The sequence below is a fragment of the Lupinus angustifolius genome, chromosome LG11 (assembly GCF_001865875.1).
Source record: "Lupinus angustifolius cultivar Tanjil chromosome LG11, LupAngTanjil_v1.0, whole genome shotgun sequence".
NCBI lineage: Eukaryota > Viridiplantae > Streptophyta > Magnoliopsida > Fabales > Fabaceae > Lupinus > Lupinus angustifolius.
The window spans coordinates 574,383-599,452 of NC_032019.1; the positions used below are offsets into that span (position 1 = coordinate 574,383).

Consider the following 25,070-nt stretch of genomic DNA (forward strand, 5'->3'; position numbering starts at 1 on the left):
AAGAAATATATTTTGTTATCTAATTTTTTTAAATTTGTTTGTACCAATGATATCTTTTATTTTTTGGATACTTTTTGGGTTTATGTCTACTCTTCCCAACAAGTGTCGTTCTCAATAATTGAACACTTGATTTTGATCTTGGAGATCCAGTAAGTCACTTTTTGGGTCTCTTTCGAAGTTTGTGATTACGTCTTTCAACAAGTGTTGCTCCTAGGAATTGAACTCTCGACTGAAGAGATCTTGTGGGAGCACATCTGATGCCTCACTTTTTGTATAGCTCTATGTACCATCACCTTTGAAAAAATTATTTAAGTTAAAGTTATAATTATTAAATATTTTTCTAGTCAATCATACCTCATAATACATAGAGTGGCACAAAAGAGTGAAACAACATATGTGAACCCAAGATTCAGATCCAGTAGGGTCTTACGCTACTAAACCAATGTTTTGTTGGTAAATTACTTTTTATTTAAAATACATTTTCGAATGAGAACATGATGTATTTTTTTTGGATAATTACTGCACTCTCACATCTATTAATGAATAAGTCAAATAAGTATTTTAGTTAAATTTTCAATTGAAGTTATAATGTATTTTCCTCATTTACAAGATTCTGGCACGAAATATGAGGCTATAAATGAAATCTTATCGTATTTGCCTATTCCAAGTTTATGGTATTTTCCTATTCCAAGTTTAAATTAATTATTTTTTGAACAGATGTAAGATGTAGAACATATTTAGAAAATTTTGTATGAAAATATATACATCATGTATATCCGGATATAATATATTTATGATTTTTAGTATTATCATGTATATCTAAATTTTAATTAAAATTAATTTTTATATATTGTTGAAATTTTAGTGATTGTCTTTACATACATATAGATATCTCCACACAAGTTTTTTCTAATATTTAAGATTTTACTAACTTTTTTACTAAATATTCCACAAAAAGGAATTTATGTTTAAAATGGGAAGGGGGAAATCCTTCAAATAAGAAAATGGTAAAAAATGGGGTTGGAAATGAGTCGAACCTAGTCGAATCAGAGTTCAGTTCAGCTCGATAAAGATTAGTTCAGTTCAAAATTCAACTCGAGTTCGATCGAGTTATTTTTTTAGCTCGAGTTCGATTCGGTTAAAACTCATAAACTGTTTGGCTCAATTCAAATTGGTTCATTAACTCAAATAATTAATTATTTTTAAAGAAATATTGCTTATATATAATTGTTTATACATACAAATATAACATTATTTATATATAATAAAATAAATATAGAAAATAAAGTGTGAATCATAATACACATAAAAATTAGTTTATATATATCGATTCAGAAAACTAACGAGTCGAACTGTATCAAACTTAAGTTCACGTCGTTTATTTAGCGAGCTCAATTTCCAGCTCAAATTAGACTCATTTGGTTCATGAACCAAGTTTCTCGAGCAAAATAACGAATCGAATTTCGAACGAATACTGAATTGATTCGATTAATTGTCAGCCCTAGTTAAAAGGTTGAATATAAAATATTAATTGAGATCAAATTTTATTATATAATCCCTCTTGTAGGAGTACATGTAGCCAATAATAAACTTGCATTTGATAATACCAAAAAATATGGTTTTAAAATGGATCAATTTTCAATAACTACTCCTAAAAACACTTGATCCAAAAAGACCAGGAGAAAAAAAGTAGGAACTTTAAAATTTAGATATTTTTTCTCCGGTACTAGTTAGTATCTTGTCACACTAGGATATAGTTTATCTCATCCAGCTAATAAAAGTACACTACTTATACTATTTTGTTTAGTTTAAAAATATTTTTATAGAAAATGATTAAATATGATATTTACAAGTTTTGAGGAAATAAGTTATATCCTTTATTCTCTCCTAGCTATATGTGCCCTTCAATTAAATGTACCTACATGGCAAATAAGTTACTTGATTGAAAAATTCTGAATACAATACAAAAAAACCTGAGTACACACACTTTCATTATATATACTCATACTATAAGATATAGTAAGTGAATCTAAAGAAATAAGTTATAAATATTTTATTCTCTGAATTCAATTACGTAAAGAAATCGAAGTGGTTAAGTGAAGAAAATTTTGCGTGACGTAAGTGACAATCACTAGAATCTAACAATTCCGTGACTTCATCATCTCCACCCTTCTATTTTTTTTCATAGATTATAATATTATCCATTTTTATTAGTTAAATATAATTAGTGCATCTTTACTTTTTCTATAGTCATATATTAATTATATTACTATAGAGTTAAAAAGGTATGCATTATCCACGAACAAAGCTAGAAGAATTAATACATAACTGAGCTTAAAAATATATATATATATATTAATACTTTGTTGGAAAAGGTGAAGGGATTAGTCTATGTCAATTAACTCTAATGAATCAATATTTAATAGGTACCACCACATTCATTTATCAACTGTTGTATTTTGAACTTTTGATTGTTTTTTATTCAGACTTCAAAATAATTTCACAAATAAATAAAGAGAATAAATAATATTCTCATATGAAGAGATAATTTATCTCCTTAAATCTACTTATTGTGTTTTTTATAATATATTTTAAAATGAAAACTTGAGAGCAGGAAAGTAAGACACAGTATATTTAAGAAGATAAATTATCTCCCGACATTCTATACAGTGTTTTTGGTAGAATATCTGAATATAATTATCCTATGCATTGTTTTTGGTAGCAAAGGCAATGAAATTAACACTGATATCATCAGATAGGGACCATCGACCTGTGAGAGGGTTATACACAAATCCTGCCATCTCCTCCACCTGTTTTCAGTGCAAAAATGAAGTAAACAACTAAACATAATTTGGGTTTGTGAACCCTTCATTCATACTTATGATTACGAATTATGCGTCGATAATGTCTTACATTGATACCAGCTTGTTGCAGGATGAGGACTAGTTCCATTGGAGTAAGAAAAGTGGTCCACTGATGTGTACCTTTTGGAAGCTGCAAAGTAAACCAAAATATAGATGATCGAACTTAATGCGAAATGAAAGCTGTCGCTGCCGAATGAAGAAAAGAATAAATACCCAGCCGAGAATGTATTCTGCAGCAACTATGGCAGTTGCAAATGCTCTCATGGAACGGTTGATTGTCGATATCACAGTAGCTCCCTCTGGAATTGTTAATGCAGAAAGAGATTTGCAGAAGTCTGCAGGTTCTGCAACATGCTCAATCACCTGGTGAAATTCCAAGCAAACAACGTGAATATAATACCGAAATCAATTCCCAAGCAGAAGTATCTACTAAATGAAATATTCCATAAAAGGAGGTAAACTCTAGCATGCATCTCAGTGATTCAGGAATATTGAGTCTGATCATAACCATATATAGTGCTTTATCATATCTATATACATAAAGCTACATGTATGCATTCCAATGAGTGCACATACACCAGATGTAGGGGGCAGAAAAGAGAGAGTACCTCCAAGGCCATAACTGCATCAAATTGTCTTCCTTGTTCAACTAGTTTTTCTGATCAGTCATTCCAAAAAAATTGTAAAAATTGTGATTTGCGAAATACTGTGTATAATATGAGAAACATGAACTTAACGGTAGAAGGAAAAAAAGATAACACACACAAATGCAAGCTATTTTTGCAATGACTATCCTCACAGATGTAACAACATATAATATTTTAACAGCATACTATGTGACTGGCAATGAAAAAAATTGGATGGACGTAACAAACGAAAACAAAAATAGTTCCAACATGTAGAATGGAACAATGGAAGAACAAGGGTGTGTAAGTGTAACTATCATTTTAATTGAAAATTTATTCTGCCACTTGGCCAGTTTTTATTGTAGAAGTATGGCATCTTGTTTAAAGAAAAGTATCCAAGGATAGAAATAAAATTTCCTTTTATATTAAGACCAGACATGGAGAATATACAATCAAGGCCTAAAAGAGGTTTAACTTCCTTAACCTTTATCCACTGCTTTCTTTCCTGATTTCAAAACCCACTATCACAAAAGATAAATTCCAAGTTAAGATAAACAACATAAAGTGGCTATTAACTGCAAGCTGCTACATTAACAAGAAGTGAAAAGTAACTAATAACAGACTTAGCATGCACATCATGTTGTGAAACAAAGTACAAAAGAATGCTTGACCTACACATGAAATGAATTAAGATTTGCATATGTACCAGCTGTGGTGCAACAAAACTCAATATTTGAAGTTGTAGGATCCATATCCTGCGGACGGGAAATAACAAGTTGTTCAGCTAAGACTAAAGATGTCATGTACTAAGTTTACTTAACAATAGCAAGTTTTCAACAACTGCTTCTAACAATAAACAGTAATTTAATCAATTAGGGAGGACAATGTGACAAATTTCAAATCGTAAACAATTGTTGGCTGTAAGCTGTCATTCCATAATTTCATATCTTGCACAAGCTCAATGCATAATATCAATAGTCAAATTATAAAATGAGCATACAGCATGCAGTTGAGCAATCTTGATATTCTTCTCAACAGCATCAACACCCGTCACTGTAGCTCCCATTCGAGCTAATGGCTGCAGACCAAAAGAAAAGTATAAGTATATAACTATAACAACAATAAAATATCATTCGTTTGCATTTGAAACCAAATAACATGCATCAAAGAAATAATTTATCCTTCCACAATTCTAGGTAAGAAATAGAGTCACCACTGAACTCATCATAATGCTATAGATTCCCATGATAGTTATGATTAAAAAGAGTAAAGTCACAACCATAGATTTTGACATTTTTAGCTAATAAATATTGTCACCTCTAAACACCCCCACATTTCATTCTGGGCCAAAAGATAAAAAAAGTAAATAGGGCTTTCCCAGACTTTACAAGAGAAAAGAGATAACACATACCTCAGAAAGAATTCCACCTCCGCAACCTACATCGACAATTTTAAGTCCTTCAAGGGGTCGAACACTATTAGGGTCCCTCCTGGTACAAGGAAAATCTAATTATCATCTAATAGTGCCCCAAAGAGACAAAGTACATAAATCTATCATCTTCAGTACAAAAACTTTTTCTCCAGGTTTTTTCTTTCTTCATTTGGTTTGTGTCAAAAACTTTATGTTACAAATAATTTACTACAGTCATCTTACATAGCCTTACATGATCATGCTTGAATCAAAGGGGTTTACTTAATGCCAAATGTCTAATCCCATATGTCCCACAAGTACAAGTTAAAAATGACAATGACGCCTTAATCAGTAACATAAGTTAAGCGCATAAAGGCCATTAGAATTAGTGGTGGCTTGGAGTCTGATCCAAACAGCCCATTGTGTCTTAAACCCACTAAACTTTTCGTGTGAAGAGTGGAACTAAAACAATATAGCAGTACATCCTATCAATGTAACTTATAAACTAAACACACCACAGACTAAACATGGCAGTAACATGGTGTAAATGAATTGGAAAAGGTAATAGATATATAGGAAACACATCGATTGAAGGAGGCTGCTCACTTGAAATGCCGACAAAGTGTAGAGCGAATGAAAGCGAGCCTTGTCGGATTCATGACATGCAATGGTTTAAATGGTCCTTCAGAATCCCACCTAGCAGTTACAACAAAGAAAATAAAAAGGAAAATATAAGTCATTCATATTCTCAACTTAATACACACGTATCTACCTATTACTATCATTCATTCATCCACTGTCTTATGTGAACTTATGCACTTAAGGATATGAATATTTAACCAAAAGAAACATACACATGGTAACAAATTCAAATAGATAACAAAATTGCAGCATTTGAAAATTTTAACCCAGATAGAAAAGATTGAAACTTTCACAATATCCAATTTGAAAAAAGAAGACCCAGAATTTTATTATATAAAATTATGGAGGAAAGGTTACCAAGTTTCGGAAATGGCAGCAAACTTGGCAAGTTCATTATCCTTCAATGAAGATTTGGGAGTGGTGTGAGGATGATGATGTGGCAATTTAGAGAAGCATCGCTGAGTTGCATTCGAAGATGATTGTAGCAGAATGCGTTGGATGGTGTTTAGGTTTCGGAGATGATTAGAAAAAGCAGCCATTGTTTCAGAATCAGAGGTTTTGTGGAAAGTGTTCTCTCAAAATTGATTTTTCACCTCGTACCGGTTCGACCCATGGATGGAAACGGGTAACTCGGTTCAACAAGTCACGGATTGGGTTGGGCCCAATATACAATTGATCGGAAGAGGTTAGATATTAGAGCAACCACAATAATTGTTAAAGAATAAGAATATTTTTACTACTTTATTCTCTATCGTGTTATTTTTATTTTCTGTATTTTGTTCTTAAATAATAATAATTCTTGATTGTTTTAACCAAAGGAAAATGATGAGAGATAAATGTTGTGGGACTCAAATAAAAATAATAACACTTAATTTATAAAAACTTAGGAAAAATAGTAAGATAATGTGTTTGGTTTGAGGGTAATGAAGGGAAAATAAGAGGAGGGGAAGATTTTGATTAGTAGGAGAAAATATAGATATCATTTTATAGGTTTTGTTATCTTGTTTTTCAAAGACAAATATGTGTCACAAATTATAATTAAAATCAAATTATAAAATATGCGTATTAGCACACATATCATTGTGAACAATATCAAGAAGGTTAAAATCCCTCTAACTCTTATTCTTCACTTCCCTCCATAATTGATTATTTTAGAGAAATAATTCATACGGATTATTTTAGGGAAAGTTCCTATGAACCAAACCAAGTACATTATTAAAGTAAATAAGTAAGGATATATCATATGTACCATTGATCTAAAAAAAGTGCAAAAGCAATGGGTTACTTCTAATTCCGTTACATCATTAGTGACACAATTTATTTCTCCATGTTTATAATTAAACATGATTTTTTTGGAAAAATATACCCCACTATAAATAGTAGACAAATATCTCCATTAACAATCAAAGTATATTCTAGAGTAAATTTTTTATTAAATAGTTCAAATTTTAAACATGTACTGGAGTTTCATGATGCTGATGAACATTACTAATGTTTTCCCAACATGTGTTTACCGAATGATAAAAACCAAAAAAAAAGTGCAACATTTGAACGAGGAAAAGTGAATTTTAATAATCTACAAATCAAAAACAAAAGAAGACATATCAGAAACGTGATCAACATGTAGCAGATCTTCTATAGCCACCGTCAAAATCTTGCCCTTAGGGGCAGAGGACAGAGACCACAAAAACAACATAAACAACCATCACTTATAGTCAGCTACAATGCTATATAAATTATGATAATAACCGAAGAAAGTTGTTTGCATAAGCCATTGGCTTCACATCTGGGTGTGCCTGCAATTTCAAAAATGAACCAGACCACAACAGAAACAATATTAGTTTCAGATTGCTTTACCAGTTGAGAGTTACATTCTTAGTCTTACAAACTCAAACTTGAAGCAATACAAGACAATGTAGAGGGAAACTACGATATTTATTTTTGGTGAACAAGTGAAAGTTGAAACATTTTAGCGAATGAGAAAAGCATTATGTAACATAGCACGGAATAAAAATATACAAAAGATACTAACCACTGCAGAGAATGTTACGATGTTAGGCTTCAAATCAGGTGCTTCAAATCGAATAAAGGCACCTTTGTTACCCATCTGCATGCAGTATGCAATGAAAAATCACATTTTCTCGATTTTAACTTCATAGGAGCAAAGGTGATTCCTCAGGTCTTATATAATTAACTAATACAACGTATATATGACCATACCAAGCAACAAACGAAACAATACAAAGCAGAAGAACAATGTTTTTTTGGTGACAGAAACCACGTGTTTTTATTCCCACTTAATATGACAGGAAAAGCCGACCCCAACTATTGAGACTAAGGCTTGATTATTGGTTGTTAATATGATAGGAATTAGGAAAAAGGTGCAGATAAAACAACTTGAATCAATATGCCTAATTAATTGCCTCACTTGTCAAACTTATCACGACTTACAAATTTACATAAACAAAGCACAGACTATGCAAATGATCAATAACAACAGAAGGGAATAAATGACAATTATAATAACCCTTTCTTCTTGCATAGAAAAAGAACGGCTTAGTAGGGTCACGGGAGGGTACATGTACACAACCATACCCTCACAGATGAAGGTTGTTTCCAGGATTTGAACCCATAACCCTTTAGGTCACATGGCAAACAACCATACCATTGCACTAGCCCAAAACACTTCTGGCTTGCTAAAATATAAATAAATTTTCAAAATGCAATTTCTAATTCAATAAATGAACGGCAGTATCAAATTCACTCTTTGTTGAGTTCTAAAATGAATATGTAACATGATGGGATGTGACTCCTACTCCACAAAATCCATATCCTTCGCCCCACCCCTTCTCCATCTTCCCAACAAATCTCTAGAAAAAGTCAAGCCAATCCCTTAAACTTCTTACGAAGGAATAACGTTGAAAAATAAATATGAACTTTTACTTACCTGGTCACAATAATTTGGAGCAGAAAAAACAGTTATGAGTTTACCATCATGGTCAATCTCATAACCCTCATCCTTTACTTCATGAGATCGCACAACTAAATCTGCAGATTGGTTATGACTTATGTGTTCAATCACAGATTAAAAAACAAGTTACAAACCAATGAAAAACTGAAAAAATACCTAGATTGTTTTCTTGCAAAAACCTTTTTGTCACATCTGCACCAAAAGAAAGACCTACACCCCGCTTGCTTGGACCTCTTCCAGGGAGAGGTTGTGGATCACTCCAAAGCAATTCACACATCAATCCTGCCCATACCAAATATAACTACATAGAATTACTATACAAAAAGTAACAGGAAAGACAAAATAGGCAGAAGGGTTGGGCTTGATGCCTTTAATATGGTAGTGTTTATAGCAATTGAAAAAGGAAGAAAAGAAGGATGGATCTAACCTTCTTCTGGAGGCTCACAAAACCGATCAATTGCACGGATATCAGAGAGTTTGACCCCATCAACACTAAATAGACCTCCATGAACTACAAAAACTTTCTCATTTATCACATGAGCCAAAGGTAAACAGCAGAATACTTCCGCAAACAGTTCCACAAATGTTTCATTCAATTTTGAGCGCACCTCGCCCTCAAAACCATATATCTTGTTCATGTTCTTGCTCTCATGATTTCCTCTAGCTAGATAAATCGCTGAAAGTTATATGACAAGAAAATAAGATGATATCCCGGAGGAAAATAGATTATTACTTTAAACATGTGAAATGGATAAAGTGATGAAAGGAGTACCTAAGGATTCATACAAATTCAATCAAACAAACAACAGTGTGCAATTCAAAAGAAACAACAGTAAGCAGTTCAAAAGAAACAACAGAACTAAAAATAACAATTTATGAGGGTTAATTTCAAAAGAAACATAAGTTAAAACTTATAATGCAATTAAGAGCATCCTTTTGATTCTAAAAATTCTTAGGAAGTATCAGGGTGCTTAAGAGATAAGTTCATAATGTATCTATAAAATATGATAGACTGGTAGACATTCAGGGTTTACCTGATGGAGACATGCACTTAAATGCAAACAGGGTGAGGATGACTTCCAAAGAAAAAGATCCTCTATCCACAAAGTCACCATTAAATAGATAAGGATTATCTTCTGAAGGAAGCCCATTAAGCTCGAAAATATTCAAGAGATCATAGTACTGAAGAAGTCAAGAAAGGAAATAAAAATTTGAAACATGATTAAAGGACAAACAAAAATTATAAAATAAATCACTAAAGCCAAGCAATTACTCAATGAAAATATTTTCACATTCAAGTTTGTTTGAGAGAAATGAAACAAGAGAAAATACGCCAAACTGAGTTTTGCATTATTTTTAATTCTCAATGTTACTGTGGTAATGCTATCCACATCATTGCTGAGACTAATTTTTCCATTAAGAAATTAGCTAAAATTTTTGAACTCTTAAGAGAAATTCTCTGAAGTATGTCGTGGAACATAAAATCTTTTTCTAGTTTTATTTCCTAATTTATTAAAATAAAATTTTCTACTTATAATTACACACAAGCACCCCTACTCTCCCACCATACTCTCTTTTTTGTAAAACTAAGTTTTTTTTATAACAAACCAAGTAGACTCAAATAAAATATAAAAACAAGTTACCTGACCATGCACATCACCACAAACAGTAAAACGTTTGCCACTAGGAACATTTATATCCACAAGAGAAGGCAAAGCTCGCAATATCTCTCGTGTTTGCAAAACAATCTGGAATGCATAACTATAATAATGAAGCAGAACAAAAAGAATGAAGACTTGTCAATAACACTTCAAGAAACTAACAGCTATACAATGAAACTAATGTGTTTCAATACCGCTTATGTAAGAACTTCTGATTCTTGAAATCACCCATCATATTCTTCACAAAATCCAAAGTAACAACATCCCCCTCTATTCTTGCTCCTGAATATTGTGGCTCCACATCTAGCATAAAAAAACACCATTTTCTTCTAGCCCATTAATGAAATCAAGCTATAGTATAACAAAGTTAGATTAATATCAGAATTTTCAATTAGAAAACAAAGGGAGTGAAAGCCAAGAAAATCATATCATCACTACAAGCACAACAAAAAATCACCAACTTCCATTTCATCTACTCTCCTTACTGGGGTTTCTAACGGTCTCCTCCACACATGTCCAAACCACCTACACGAGATTCTTTCATATTTTCCATAATAGGAGCTACCCCAACTTTCTCCCAAATGCATTAATTCCTAATCATATCTTGTCTAGTGGTACTAGTAGTTAATTTTAAAAATCTTATTGGCGATTACCAAATAAATCTAAAGAGATGTGGGCTTGTCTATGGACATATGAACATGCAAAGACTAATATTGAATGATCTCTGATCATTCAAATTAAATTATACTTTGCAAATGCCAATCTCTGTGGCACTTGACCATATGCTAAAAGAATAAAACCAAACAATTGCAAAAGCTAGAACCTTAGAGCCTTAGACAAACACATAGCATATAATTTGATTTAAATTAGACTGTTTAGGATGTGATTCATCTTCCATTCTAGCACTTCTTTTCAGTTCTCTATAATGTATCATCTTTTATTTATACTAAAAATAAAACAACACCAATGCTCAAAACAATGCTTACATTGAAAAAGGCAAAAGAACCAATGGGCAAAGAATAGCTGATTAAAGATTTAGTAGTCTAAGATGCCATATTTAAAAAGTACCTATAGAGTGGAAATCTATGGATTCGGCAACTGAATGCCTTTGAGATTCTGGAACAGCAATTGCTTCTTCAAACTTAAGTTTCATAACAGCTTTTTCACATTCCTTCAATTTCTTTGTAGCATCAGGATCATTTGGGCACATTTTCTTCACCTATTTCAGTATAAGGAAATAAATCATATATGCTTGCATATTACCCAAAGTATAAGTTACAAAACATTAAAAGTGAGGTAGTCGCAGTAGTGTTAAAGGAAAGGAAAACAAAAAAAGGAAAGGTTGGCCGAAAAAGCTCACAAACAATATTCCAATAAAACAAAAATATTATGTCTTTGTGTATACTTTATCTACATTAAAATAAAAGGACTACAAATATTAACATATCATTGTTCACCAATGTTACAACGCCACTATTCTACAAATATGAACATTTTATTTTCATCCTGTATACCATGATATTTAAATGTCTTGAAAATATTTTTAAGAAAACAGACATATATAATTGCATATAACTACCTGCTGAAAATCTTTCAGTGCTTCCTTGAATTTTCCCATGGCAAGATGAGCAGTACCTCGCCTGTAATAACCCTATGACAACTATCCATAATTAGCACATGTTTTTTCGTTGTGGGTAAGTAAGTAAATGGAGGCAAAGCTTTGAAGTTTTAGGAAGCAGAAAAAAAACCTTTGAATATTTAGGATCAACTTCAATCGCTTTTGTAGCATCTTGTATTGCACTACCATATTCCTCAAGCCGGAGATGGGCAAAGGCACGATTGGCCAAGTAAACTGCACTTTGACTGTTCAGTTCAATTGCTTTAGTATATAGCTCAATAGCTTGGGCATATTTGCGAGCTGAAAAAGAAAGTCACAGGATCAGCAAGTCTGAACAAAGAAAAATGACATATTGTATTAGAACATCATGGCAAAACCCATTCAATGAATCATTTGTTTGATAATATCACCTTCAAAATCAATAGATAACTATATAAAGGGTAGAAGACAACGATAATTTATAAGAATACACTTCTATATTTGCTAGTGTGTGAGGATCAACTATGGAATACAAAAGTATAATGCAAAAATTGAGCTGCATTCAATAATTCAGCAGAGATATACAATGAATTTCACTGATTTTGAAAAAAGTACTTGAATAAATCACATCGTGATGAAGCGGCAAAAGGATTTAAACATTAATTACCACCGAATGCTTCATTGGCAAGGCGTTTGAACTCTTCAGCTTTTGAATTATCAGTTTCCATATTTGGCAAAACTTTTGTGCATACGATGAAGAAATTTAGAACATAACAGAATCCATCTTTAAACTTCTTTAATTCACAATACTTGACCTGCTGGAATAAAACATAGAAAACAAATTAGCTACAAAATTGCAACTACAAACCGGCACAAAATACTTTACTAGTGAAGAATCTCTATAATAATTTGGAACTCGGAATGCTCTAGTTTGTTATATTCAAATTACCAAGATTTTGGAAAAGACAGTTTTGCAAAGAGCAGTAATGATATATAGATAGATAAAAGTGGTAAAACACATATAAGACCAACATGAAAGGGACTTTTCTGCTTTTACAAGTTATTATTTAGATAATTGCAGTCTCTCTAGCTCATAACCCACCATTTTTCCAATCATATTAATATCAAATAGAACAATCCATTTAAATTATTCATAAACTTGGCTCTAAACATGTAGATATTCACAGCCTTATAATCACATGTCGATAAGCAACCTTATACACTCTACATGCTCATTTTACGGTTTATTACACACAAACTCACTTTCTTCCTATATAATAATATCATTATCACAAACCTCGTTTCATAATTTCTAACACAACATCCTCATACTAAATTTACATATTTTTTTCTTCAGAATAATGAACCAGAACTAACAAAAATCCAAAATCAAGTGCACACTATACATTGTCCAACAAAAAAGGCTTCTAAACAAGAGATGTAGGGTAAAATGATTAAAAAAATGCAAAAATTAAAATTGTACTGAGAAAGAAGCATAGATAGATTGAGATTAGTACTAAGTAGTAAATAAAACAAATAGAGTATGAAAAGCAATAGTGTAAGTGAGGAAGAAAAGAGAAAACGTTGAGAATTGAAAGATGCAAATAAGTGGAAGATTTTGAGGTACCTTGAAGCGGAACAAAGAGAAGAGAGAAATAGGAAGAGAGAGTTTGAGTTAGTCACACCTTTATATATGGACCTGCCAACTCATACTCTTTTATGGGCCCGGCCCATATGGCCCAATTAAGCCTTTTTCCTATATATTATATAATTCAACTATTTTTTTGTAAATTAATTATACTATTTTTCTTTTAAATATATTGTTCATAAATAGTATAAATTATATGTTTTCTAGCCAGCTTGAATATTAAAAACATCAATTCGAATTGCATGGACATTTTTTAATCTTAAACAAGTATCAAAGAGGTAGTTCAAAATCTATAAGTATATTTTTTTTACCTACCCAATATTCATAAAATAACTAATTGATTTAAGTTTGAGTTAATATTGTTGATGTATACAATGGGTCGTTGGTAATAGAGACAAATCCAACACTGAAATTAGAGTTATGTTTGACTATATATATTTTGTATACTATAATTAAGTTAAGAAATACCAGAGTCATGCTTGAGTATAATTATAGTTGCTAATTTTAATTTCTAATGATATTTTTATAAGAAATTGTTGACAAATTATGGTGTCTATTCTTCTATTTTTCCACAATTTATTTAATTGTTGGTAGATAATATTGTTCATTGAACATTTTCACTTTACCAACACAAATTATAACTAATAACCTTTTTAAGTGCTTAAGGTTATAGTTGCAACATCAGCTTTAGGCAAACTCATATTGAAGTAGGGATGGCAACCAGGTCGAGTGAATGTGAATACTATTTTTTTCATATTCATACTTATAATATTTGCGGTTCTTGGTAAAAGTTATGTGTGAGCACCGAACATATTTTTAAATTTACTTTTATATCTATTCTCTCTTAGGCATTTTTATTTTGAACGGTTCAATCTTCACCATCTTTCCTCAATATTCCACATGATAACTCTTCAACAATCATATTAACATGTATTACAACTATGTCCATAAAATGAAATTTAAAATAAATATGCAAATTGAAGAATTTTGTGAATGAAAAAGCCTCCCTCAATGGGAATACTCTTGTCATGTCTCACCACCCACCACCCAATATTTGTTCTTTACACCCATTCTCATCACATTCGTTACTCTTTCCCTCCTACTTCTCTCCTTAACCCAAAAAAAAATGAATGAGTAACCATGGAAACAAGACAACATTCGAAAGTAACCACACGAAAATAAGAGAGTAATAGTAATGATGGTTGGTGTATATGGGAGAAGGAGAATTGCTTCTTTTTCAAATGAAATAAATAAATAAAGGACGTCAAAAATTTATTAAGATGATGAGATTATTTATCTCCTTAAATAAATATTTTGTTATCATATAATATATATATATATAATCATTATGTGGATAATGAAATCTTTGTATATGTTAAAGTTATTATTATATTTTAATCATTAAAATTTAATATAAAATCTATATCTATATTTCTATATTATATACGAAGGCAAAATATTATGTAATTATTATTATGATGTAACTTTTATTTCCCATTTTCCCCTTAACATTATTTAATTTATACAAAAGAACCATGTAATCTTATGTAACCACCACTAACGTAATAACCACATATCTCACATTAAATTTGACATTATAATAAATACAAAAATTTATAACATATAATACATACAATAAAAAATATTATAGTTATCTAAAATTAAAATGTATAAAAATTAAATACTTAATATTATAAAATAAGAATACGAGTCTGTGAGTACGAAATATTTATCGACATGCTAATAATAAATAGATAAAATATAATTATACAATAAAAAATATAATATATAAAATATTTAATTAAAAAATTATTTAAAATACGCGACTTTCTAGCTGTAAATTATTTGTACCAGTATTGATGATACATGTATTTTGTCATTTCTATATTAAACAAAGATTTAATATGAACTTTTTAACAGTTGATAATTCCAAACAAAAACATGAAAGTTTGAGCTAATTATGAGAAAGTGAGATTCACATTAATGGGGTCCATGCCCTACTTTGCTGAAAGTTGAAAACAACATATTGTTCCCTGTCATTTTTTCAACTCATCCCTATCTTCTTTGAATATAATTTCACCTTTTAATATTCTTATTATAATATTCTATTAAAATATATGAGAACATAACTCATCTTTTAAGTACATTTAGTCTTTGATGTATCTAGTTTTTCTATATTATTATTGAAAAGATAATAAAATATTTTAGATAATTTATATTATGACAATTATAATGTTTCGTTTAGTTTTAGAAATATTTTTATAGAAAATAATTAAATATAATAACATATAAAAAAGTAATACATTTTTATAAAAAATAATTAAATATAACCTATTAAATATTTTTATACTAGAAAAAAGATAACTTATGGTAGATAATTTATTATCTATTAAAAATATATGTCATCATAAAAAGGAAATAATAAAACACATCCAAAACAAAAAAACATTTAATAATACATATTAAAGTGTTATAGACTTGATTCTCTTTGAGTAATGTTGTTTCGAGTTCGAAATATTGTGTATAAAACGAAGCTCATGTATATTTGTATGTTCCCGAATTAGACAAAATTTGATCTATTGTGTGCAAACATACTTGTCCGAAACCAATATATATATATATATATATCCCTAAAATCTTTATCTCTATCATTCCAAAGCTTGACTCCACACTCATTCTCAAATCCTGAATTCAATTCCAATGGAAAGCCCTTCCAATAAGCTCCAGCGTCGATTCTCGGTCGGAAGACAATCCTCTCTGATGCCGGAACGCAGCAACGATGGTTCCACCTACGACGGATCATCGGTTTCCGAGGCGGCGTTGGACCCGGCGGTAGGGTTGATGTATATGGCCAATGAAGGTGACTTGGACGGAATGGAGGAGCTTTTGGATTCAGGCATTGACGTCAATTACAAAGACATTGACGGCCGCACCGCCTTGCACGTCGCCGCATGTCACTCTCTCACTCATGTCGTTGACTTGTTGCTCCAAAGAGGTGCCAACGTTGACCCTCAAGATCGCTGGGGAAGCACGGTAATGCATACTCCTAACCTGACCTATCTCAATTTGAGTAGAAAGATACTTTATGTTCTTCATAGAATGTTCCGTTTATATTTTAGTCTGTGAAATTAAATCAAACATTAATTAAGATTATGTTATTCGAGGATTTTGTGGGGTTTGGGAGGGTATATATAAGCAGTCTTACTTTAGCAATAAGATATGTTGTTCGCAGGATTCGAATCTGCCACCTAGGGACCTCTATGTTACTAGGCCGCGATTTTAATGTTGTGCCGAGGCTTACCCTCTTCATATATTTACATTGTATGTGTTTTCTTGACTCTGATTATTAGTGTCTCAAAGTTGGAATTTTGGCTAATTTTGTTGATACGGCATAATATGTGATCTGATTATATTTTTGTGGTTTGTTTCACAGCCTCTATCTGATGCGATGTACTACAAAAACCATGACGTTGTCAAACTCTTGGAGAAACATGGTGCAAAACCCCTGGTTTGTATCTTCACTTAAGGCCTGTAGGCTGTAGGACCCTTTGTTTATGCACCCGACAAATAAGTGATTGTTATTTTGATTAAAAACACGTTTCTTGCACTGACTCATTTGTTTGACTGGGCTTTTACTAAAAAAGAACTGCAAGAAAAGCTTCAATTAAGTTTTGTTGAGAAGCTATATTTTTTCAGCTTCTAAAAATCATTTTTGCGCCTTTTTTTGAGTTCAATCAAACAGGCCCTTTATTCCTTAGTTTCCACTGACTTTTATTTGATTGACTGTATTGCATGCATTATTTTTTCCTTTTCTCTCTCCCTCTCTTTATGTAGATGGTACCCATGCATGTCAAAAGTGCTCGTGAAGTACCAGAATATGAGATTGATCCTTCTGAACTTGATTTTACAAATAGTGTGTGCATAACAAAGGTAAGCATTTAAATTTCCTTTGTATATAGTTAACAATCATGTTATTCCTTGCTTTCTCCTTTTATATTATCATATTCTTCCTGAGTCACCAACACCCATTTTTTCATTGCATATTTTGTATTGAATATAATTCGGATTTTAGGGAACTTATAGTATTGCATTATGGCGTGGAATTCAAGTTGCTGTCAAAACACTGGGGGAGGAAGTGTTTACTGATGAAGATAAAGTGTGGGTTGGTCTAATCATACTATTGGTTTTTTTGTTCATGTTAATTGAATTGATCAGTTCTGGATTTGTATTCTCATAGTGGATTTTAAATGTTCTTAACTGCCACCCAGAAAAGCATTTCTTGATGAGCTCACTTTACTTCAGAAAATACGGCATCCAAATGTAGTCCAGTTTTTAGGTGCCGTAACACAAAGCACACCAATGACGATTATCACAGAATATCTACCCCAGGTTAGTCTTGATCCTACACTGCCTGTAAGGAATTTTTTTGTGATCATTTCTATTTGCTCAATGTTTGTGGTGTTTATGAGAAAATTATGTTGGTTAGTTGACTATCACAGAATAGAGAGTAGAACATATGTTATTTGAACTTTGTCATTTTGAATTAGTCTTTAGATAGAATGTGACAACTGTAGTTTCAATAGGACTAATCCAAATCAAACATACATAGGATCTCGTGTATAATTATGAACTTAAGATCATAAAAAGTGCTCACCTAGATTTGTACTTAATTACTAGTTTTTTTATATGCAGTAATTGTTATTTGCATGGATCAATCAAATGTGTCCTTGTTCTGCCTAGAAGTTATAACTATCTGCAATGAAAGAATTTAAGTATTGATTACATATACCAGTTTGTACCCAGTAATTTATTGATGTCTGCCTTCAAATTGACCAGCCATCGATGTGGGAGTTTTGTTTCTGTTTATTCAGTAGTAAACTCCATAACTATGAAGTGGTAATAAATGGGGAAGTGCAAGAATATTAAAAGTGGGCATGAAAAGATACACGTTTATGTATGGGTGCTGGATACATAAATACTGATATACATGTATGAATGCGTACTGTATTTAAATATTTGTATCCCCACCCGAATTCTGCCATTTATCATTATTTAAATACGTACTTTAGATATTCAAATCCAGCTTTTCTTTTCATTTGTGTTTTACATGTGGTGTTTGCTGTTCCAACAAATAGAGAGATATCTCTACTTACATGTAATGTATTTCACTATTATCTGCATCTTTCACAAATGTAATTCCTAACAATTTGCAATGGATTGTCATCTTTTTAGGGAGATCTTCGTGCCTACTTGAAACGGAAAGGTGCTTTAAAACCGATAACAGCTGTTAAGTTTGCACTTGACATTGCTAGGTCAGTCAGGAGATATTGTATTACGAATTTATCACTACCTTTCATTAATGTTTGCATGGAACAAGTTGTCTAATTGGCTTGTTTTAGAGGAGTTAAACGATATATAAAAAAATCACAATTGGATGTTTGTAATAAATACAATACTGTCAATGCATATTTTGTAGGGGGATGAATTATTTGCATGAACATAAACCAGAAGCCATTATACACCGAGATCTTGAGCCTTCGTATGTTTTCTGCTCTCCTGGCCATCTAGTTAATATTCATATTCTTCTAGAATTTGTATGAACTATGAAGCATCATATATTGTTCAATAGAAGCATGCATTTTTCCTTTGTTCTTGAATGCTTTAAACTGTTTGAAGTTTCTTCATTGTACATGAGTAAGAAAACAGAAATATACTGCGGGATGATTCTGGACATCTGAAAGTTGCAGACTTTGGAGTCAGCAAGTTGCTTAAAGTTGCAAAAACTGTCAAAGAAGACAAACCGGTGACATCCCAGGATACGTCATGTATGTTCTTTTCCTCCTTAAAACCTTGTAAAAATCGTTGTTGATCATGGCATTCTGCATAAAGGCAATATTGGAAACTGTTCCTCCACAAGGGCTGTAATCTACAGTATCTTGCATATTTGGCAAAACCCTAAACCAAAGTGCTTTTTACACCATGACAGTGCCTACTAAATACAAATTTTGTTTGCTGGTGCTTAAGTTTTCTAATTTGAATTTATCGAATAACTTATCGAACTTGCTATCTCGTATTCATATAATTGGTTTATTTCAATATTATTGCCATTGGGTCTAGTTTGTGTATTTCTTATTGTTGAAGTAATTCAAAAAATGTATCAGGGCGCTATGTTGCTCCAGAGATCTATAGAAATGAGGAATATGACACCAAGGTGGATGTGTTTTCATTTGGTCTGATATTGCAGGAGGTAAAAGGCACCCTTTTCCCTCTTCCCCATCCTCAGGTGGACTATTCATGTGAAGTAAATATTGTAGACATTTACCTAATAAACCCTAACCTTGCAAATTTAAAGTAAAATTAGCTCTATGAATTGATGTTTGATGAATATTTTTGTGGTATTTGATGAAATAATACTACTTCTGATCCTTTTTATAGGAACCTCTCAAGAGATTGATTTTGGTCCTTTATATAGGACCCTTTCCAAATTTCTAAGCATGTCAAATGGTTATGTTACCAAAATACCCTCATTAGTTAGCATGTGGTGGAAAGAGAAAACAAGTGAGTCATATTTTTTGGTATAACCAATGGTATCTCTGCACCCTATGGTAAGAAGTTAATTTCTTTTGGGGTGTGTGGTTGTCCCTCCCAACAAGTGTCGCATCCAGGAATCGAACATTTGGCCTAGTACGACACTTGTGGATCTAGTGGGTCTTTACACCACTAGGCCAACACCTTGTTGGTTGAGTGAGTCATAATAATGAAGGATAGTTTTGCAAGAATAATTCTAATTATTTACACATTTAATGAAACTAATAAGATTAACTAACCTCCGTAGTTCCCGTGAAAATACCCAAAATGTTCCTATAAAAAAGCCTAGAAGTAGTATATGGTAATTCAATATTCCCCTGTTGATGAGATTTTTGCAATTCCAGATGAAATAAGGAATGTGTTAAGCGGTGTCAAAGCATGTTGCTTCAGGCATTTGAATTTCAATATTGTTTGAATTTTGATGCTTTCTTTTATAAGTGGGACCTCTTCCACTTATCAAAATATATACTGGGCGAAGCATGAGCTCTGCCCTCTATTATGAATCACATCATCCTAAAGATTGTGTATTTCGTATGACTGTTTATCATGTTTTATTACATATTGTTAGGTTTGTTATTTTCTTTGTGGAGGGTGAAATTTTGAATCTAGAATATACAAGTGGGCAAACTTCAGTGCCTGAGTGAGTAGTTATTTGCAGATATGTCTAACAAAATATTGACTGGAACACACACTTTTTTTGTTACTTTAGATGATTGAAGGTTTTCCACCGTTTTATCAAAATCCAGAAAATGAAGTTCCTAAGGCTTATGTTGAGAATGAGCGACCACCATTTAAAGCTCCACCCAAGCATTATGCTTATGGACTAAAACAGTGAGTATTTTAAATACACTTTATTGGCAACAGATTTGAATGCTGAGTTTCAGAGCAAACCACAAGTAAGAGATATTAAGTCCTTTCGCATTCATGAAATTTAATTATTCCATAGGTTAATTGAAGAATGTTGGGATGAAAAACCTTCCAGAAGACCAACATTTAGGCAAATAATTGAGATATTGGAAGACACCAACTACCGTCTTGCTCCAAAAGGGGGCTTGAAGGTATTCCTCTAACATGCAAAACTCAAGTTTTCTTCAATTTTAATACCAGTTGTCATAGTATTATCTTTAAATGCTTAAAAGTGATTTTTAATACCAAAAATCACAATGTACAGAATTTTAGCTTTAAGGACTTTTCTTGTATCATTGCTGTTATTAGCAGCATGTGTGGTTTATGTAGGCAGTATAAATGGCCACTTCAAGAGGGGTTGATGCCAATTTAACTACACAAGGATATAGTATATTTCATTGCATCCACCTTATCCCTTTAAATACAAGTATAAGCTGGAGAGTGAGATCATGGATCCAAAATCCACCACATTCACCTTTAATCCCGTTAAGGAAGAGTGATATGTAGAATACTTAAAAATATGACTTGTATTTTGCATTTCACTACTGATTTAGACTGATTTTAATTGTACCTACCTCAATATTAGATGATGAGTTATAGTGTATCAGTAAGGTTTTTGCTTAGTGACTAAGAAATCGCGTCAGATCCTGTCAACAACCTCAAAGTATGAGCCTCATGCATTTGACTGCCTAGTGGTAAAGTTGTTATGTAGTAACCAAGAGGTAATGTGTTCAAATCTTATAAACAACCTCTTTGTGGCTGCCCACATCTACATTCCTTGGACCCCAATAGTGGGCCTCATGCACTGGGTTGCCAAACAGTAAGTTGATGCTTAGTGACAATATGTTACAAGTTCAAATTCGGGAAACAACCCTTTTTGTTTGTGGAGATAAGACTGCCTACATCTATCTTTCTCATACCCCACTAGATGAAAGTCTCGTGCACTGACTACCCTTTTCAGTATTAAAATGCCCTCATGCTTAAAAAAGTGTGGATGTTGCTAGATTGTTATTTTACAACGTGGCCATGTATGATTCATTTTCAAATGTGTGTATTTTCTTGTATGGTACACAGGCTTGCACTCCTACATGCATCCAGAATCTGAAGGGCCTTTTTAAGGGGTATCGCACAAGTCCAACTAGTAAATCATCTTGCCCTACAATCAGATAAACAATTAGCCGTATAAAGCAAGAATTTGAATTTTGCTGTTTGAAGTGAAAAAACTTCTCGTGGTTTCCATATACATGCATGATTCGTCTTTCTTACTAAACTACCATGTCATTTTGTGATTTCTCATTTGATAATGTGGCTTCATGAGAACCTGTGCACAGTTTTTTCTACCGACCCTTGTGTCAGCTCTTATTAAATTGATGACAGTTTAGTTTTGACTGTACAAAATAGGTGGATATATGAAGAATTTTCTTGCCAAATAGAAATAAGGATAAAACATTCTTTGCAATGTTTAAATCTCTTCATCAGTAATTATGCTGCTGCAAATGATGTTCATGGTTAATACGAGCTGCCAATGTTTTTTGTTTTAGTGGAACAAATTTGTTACTTGTTTAAACCTTCATATATGTTTTTTTGTTTCGTTACAAACTCATTGCATATTCTTTCCATTCTAATTTATAAAAGTCTTCTCCCATATTCTAGCGAATGCATCATTTCACTTCTGGTTGGGTACTGAATTTGTAGACATATATTCAAATGACAATTTTACAATAGTAACATTATAAGTCATTCGAATAAGAGGAAACAGAAAATGTGAGGGTGTTAAAATGTGACATGCATACTGTTTTGTTTTGTTTTATAAATATTTTTGTAGAAAATGATTAAATAGAATATGTCATCATTTTGTTTCAGAACTACTCACGTTTCTGAAACACCAATAGATGGTCTCAGAACAAAGAAAATATCTCTCTGATTTTGGTGAAATGTTGATGAAGAATCTTACAACATTTCATTTGTGTACCACACAAGCAAAAGAGGAAATTAATTCATGATTGAATAAGCAGTAGAATGTGGAATGTACATAATTATCAAACTCAGAGATTGCTGCTATTTAATCAAACTAAAATTTTGTAACTTAAAATGATATAATGCTACAGAATATAAGCAGAAAATAGTACTGATTACAACATGCATGTTTACATTCTTTTCAATATCAACTTCAATGGATACTCATCAGTGCTTCTTTGCTTCTTTCTCAGCCTACACATATATATATAGTAGTGAAAGAAAATGTTAAATACACAGAAATATATATATATAATATATATATATGAGTGATGTAGTGAAGCAAAAAATATGTATGGCTAGTAGTTATATATATATATCATACCACTCTGATTACTCTCTCAAAAGCATCAGGGCCATATCTATCAATATAACGTTCAACTGCTTTCCTTGCATCAAAAGTCATCATCTGAAGGACCTTCTTATACTCCTCAGGGTAATTGGAAGAACCTCCATAATTTCCAATTTTAATGAAGTATTTCCTTACATAATTCTCATATATGTATGCAGCTCCATTGAACATTGGTAGCACTAGCCAGAGGCAAAACACAAGCTTCATGTATGGCCAAATAGGAAACCTATACTTATATTATTATATATATATATATTTAGCCACAGAAATAAGTAAACATATAATAATGCTAATAATATAAGGAATCTCTACATGTGTATAGTTACCAAGGTAAGATTTTGTAACATGAAAGTTCGAAGAGGGTTGTGAAGGAATATAAAACCCAATATGTTAGCCATTGTTGATCATCTAAGGTTGAAGGACTCTCAATAGCCCTCATTGATGCGTACCTATGACATTTACTCAGAAACCAAAGATTTTAATGACTCATATCATATAGTACAAAATATAACGTGCATGTCTTTGCATGCATGTGTAGGGTTCTATAAAATGATATAAACATTTACTTACAGAGGGTAAAGAAGCATAACTCCAGGCCTAGTGCAAGGAAAACAAAAAGTATCATAAATTAAGGACATATAGTGAGTATATATAATTGTATGTGGGTGTAACATTTTATCATAAGTGTTTTTACAAATATATTTTTATAAAAATGAAAATGATATATATATAATGCACACTAAATTAAAATAACTTCTAATTTAAAGAAAAAATGGGGAGAGATTTATTTACCCTACTATTGTATCCAAATGTCTTGCCATTGCTCCAAGAACACCCATGATGTAGAAGTTTTAGGAAGATTTGGAGCAAGATAATTAAGATGAATGAAGGAATCTAAGTTCTAAGTATATATATAAATATGTAGTAGATGCAATGAAGTATAATAGCAAGCAAAGGATTTTTGTGGGATGACACAAAAGTCTTCTTTTCTCTAAGGAGAGGAAACAACCATAAAAATTAAGGTATATGTAAAGATAAAGGGATAGGATAATATGGATACCTAAAGTTTTGGGTTTGCTTGTGCTTTTTTAGTAGTGCATATGTAAGAGAAACAAAGATTGTAATTTCATTGTAATTAAAAAGGTGAATATGTTTTTAATTTTAAAGATTTGTTTCTTCGTTAATGAGAGATAGTGAATTCTCATATTCCTTAACTTGTGTGATAGGTTCTTCAATCATTTTTTTGACATTTATTGTTATGCTAAGGACAACAAAACAAGGAACCTTATACCTTTAAATTGGGTTGGGCTCCTCTCCATAATTTTGTGGAGAATGAGAAATTTATTCTTTTAGTTTAAAAATTGATAAATATTTAGATTCTTTAATTTTTGTGTGTGCCAATTGCCAAATGTCAAGAAATCAACTAGAGAAAGGTTTCGTAGATTTGGAAGGAGTTAGACTCCTCTCCATTAATGGGGAGGCAAGTTAGGGAGAAATACACTAAAAACTTAATAGACGATGACATTTATGACATTTACTTTTCATTGATATTACAATTTTGACCTTAAAAATACACTATAAAATATCACTTGCCTCTCCATTAATGGAGAGGAGTCTTACTCATTTGGAAGTTATGGAGAAAAGTAAGCAACTTCTTTTACATCAAATCAAATTGATGATGAGTTTAAAATCTATATAATGATAATGTAAGGTTTTTTATACTGTCAGTAGATCATCTATCATTAATTTATATTACTTTTGTTTGAGAGTCAATAGTAGTTAAGAAAT

General features: G+C 31.8%; 4 protein-coding genes across 7 annotated transcripts; 1 reads left to right on the plus strand and 3 right to left on the minus strand.

Moving 5' to 3' along the window:
* Positions 2,612 to 6,124, minus strand: LOC109359219 (ubiquinone biosynthesis O-methyltransferase, mitochondrial). Its single transcript, XM_019603800.1, has 9 exons — positions 5,901 to 6,124; positions 5,508 to 5,597; positions 4,902 to 4,980; positions 4,491 to 4,568; positions 4,197 to 4,245; positions 3,473 to 3,522; positions 3,078 to 3,227; positions 2,914 to 2,994; positions 2,612 to 2,810 (listed from the first exon to the last, which is right to left on the minus strand). The coding sequence occupies exons 1-9, from the start codon at positions 6,080 to 6,082 to the stop codon at positions 2,703 to 2,705; spliced, it is 867 nt and encodes a 288-aa protein (XP_019459345.1). The 5' UTR covers positions 6,083 to 6,124; the 3' UTR covers positions 2,612 to 2,702.
* LOC109360982 (serine/threonine-protein phosphatase 5-like) lies at positions 6,997 to 13,052 on the minus strand. The gene is made up of 12 exons (XM_019606241.1): positions 12,440 to 13,052; positions 11,924 to 12,093; positions 11,755 to 11,826; positions 11,244 to 11,394; positions 10,370 to 10,478; positions 10,158 to 10,275; positions 9,549 to 9,696; positions 8,942 to 9,190; positions 8,671 to 8,796; positions 8,491 to 8,591; positions 7,576 to 7,650; positions 6,997 to 7,339 (listed from the first exon to the last, which is right to left on the minus strand). The coding sequence occupies exons 1-12, from the start codon at positions 12,498 to 12,500 to the stop codon at positions 7,280 to 7,282; spliced, it is 1,440 nt and encodes a 479-aa protein (XP_019461786.1). The 5' UTR covers positions 12,501 to 13,052; the 3' UTR covers positions 6,997 to 7,279.
* Positions 16,077 to 22,303, plus strand: LOC109361158 (serine/threonine-protein kinase HT1). Of its 3 annotated transcripts, XM_019606499.1 has the most exons (13): positions 16,077 to 16,453; positions 16,854 to 16,928; positions 17,255 to 17,350; positions 17,493 to 17,578; positions 17,689 to 17,809; positions 18,653 to 18,732; positions 18,897 to 18,959; positions 19,127 to 19,245; positions 19,582 to 19,667; positions 20,718 to 20,839; positions 20,955 to 21,066; positions 21,989 to 22,117; positions 22,162 to 22,303. In XM_019606499.1, the coding sequence occupies exons 1-12, from the start codon at positions 16,121 to 16,123 to the stop codon at positions 22,082 to 22,084; spliced, it is 1,389 nt and encodes a 462-aa protein (XP_019462044.1). In that variant the 5' UTR covers positions 16,077 to 16,120; the 3' UTR covers positions 22,085 to 22,117; positions 22,162 to 22,303. The 3 variants fall into 3 exon arrangements, with proteins under 3 accessions (XP_019462044.1, XP_019462043.1, XP_019462045.1); XM_019606498.1 differs by having other exon boundaries at positions 21,989 to 22,303; XM_019606500.1 differs by lacking the exons at positions 20,718 to 20,839; positions 20,955 to 21,066; positions 21,989 to 22,117; positions 22,162 to 22,303 and adding an exon at positions 20,577 to 20,699.
* On the minus strand, positions 19,312 to 24,158 carry LOC109361159 (HVA22-like protein f). 2 transcript variants are annotated; one of them, XM_019606502.1, is made up of 6 exons: positions 24,075 to 24,158; positions 23,853 to 23,879; positions 23,609 to 23,731; positions 23,256 to 23,508; positions 23,096 to 23,125; positions 19,312 to 19,322 (listed from the first exon to the last, which is right to left on the minus strand). In XM_019606502.1, the coding sequence occupies exons 1-5, from the start codon at positions 24,119 to 24,121 to the stop codon at positions 23,099 to 23,101; spliced, it is 477 nt and encodes a 158-aa protein (XP_019462047.1). In that variant the 5' UTR covers positions 24,122 to 24,158; the 3' UTR covers positions 19,312 to 19,322; positions 23,096 to 23,098. The 2 variants fall into 2 exon arrangements, with proteins under 2 accessions (XP_019462047.1, XP_019462046.1); XM_019606501.1 differs by lacking the exon at positions 19,312 to 19,322 and having other exon boundaries at positions 22,899 to 23,125.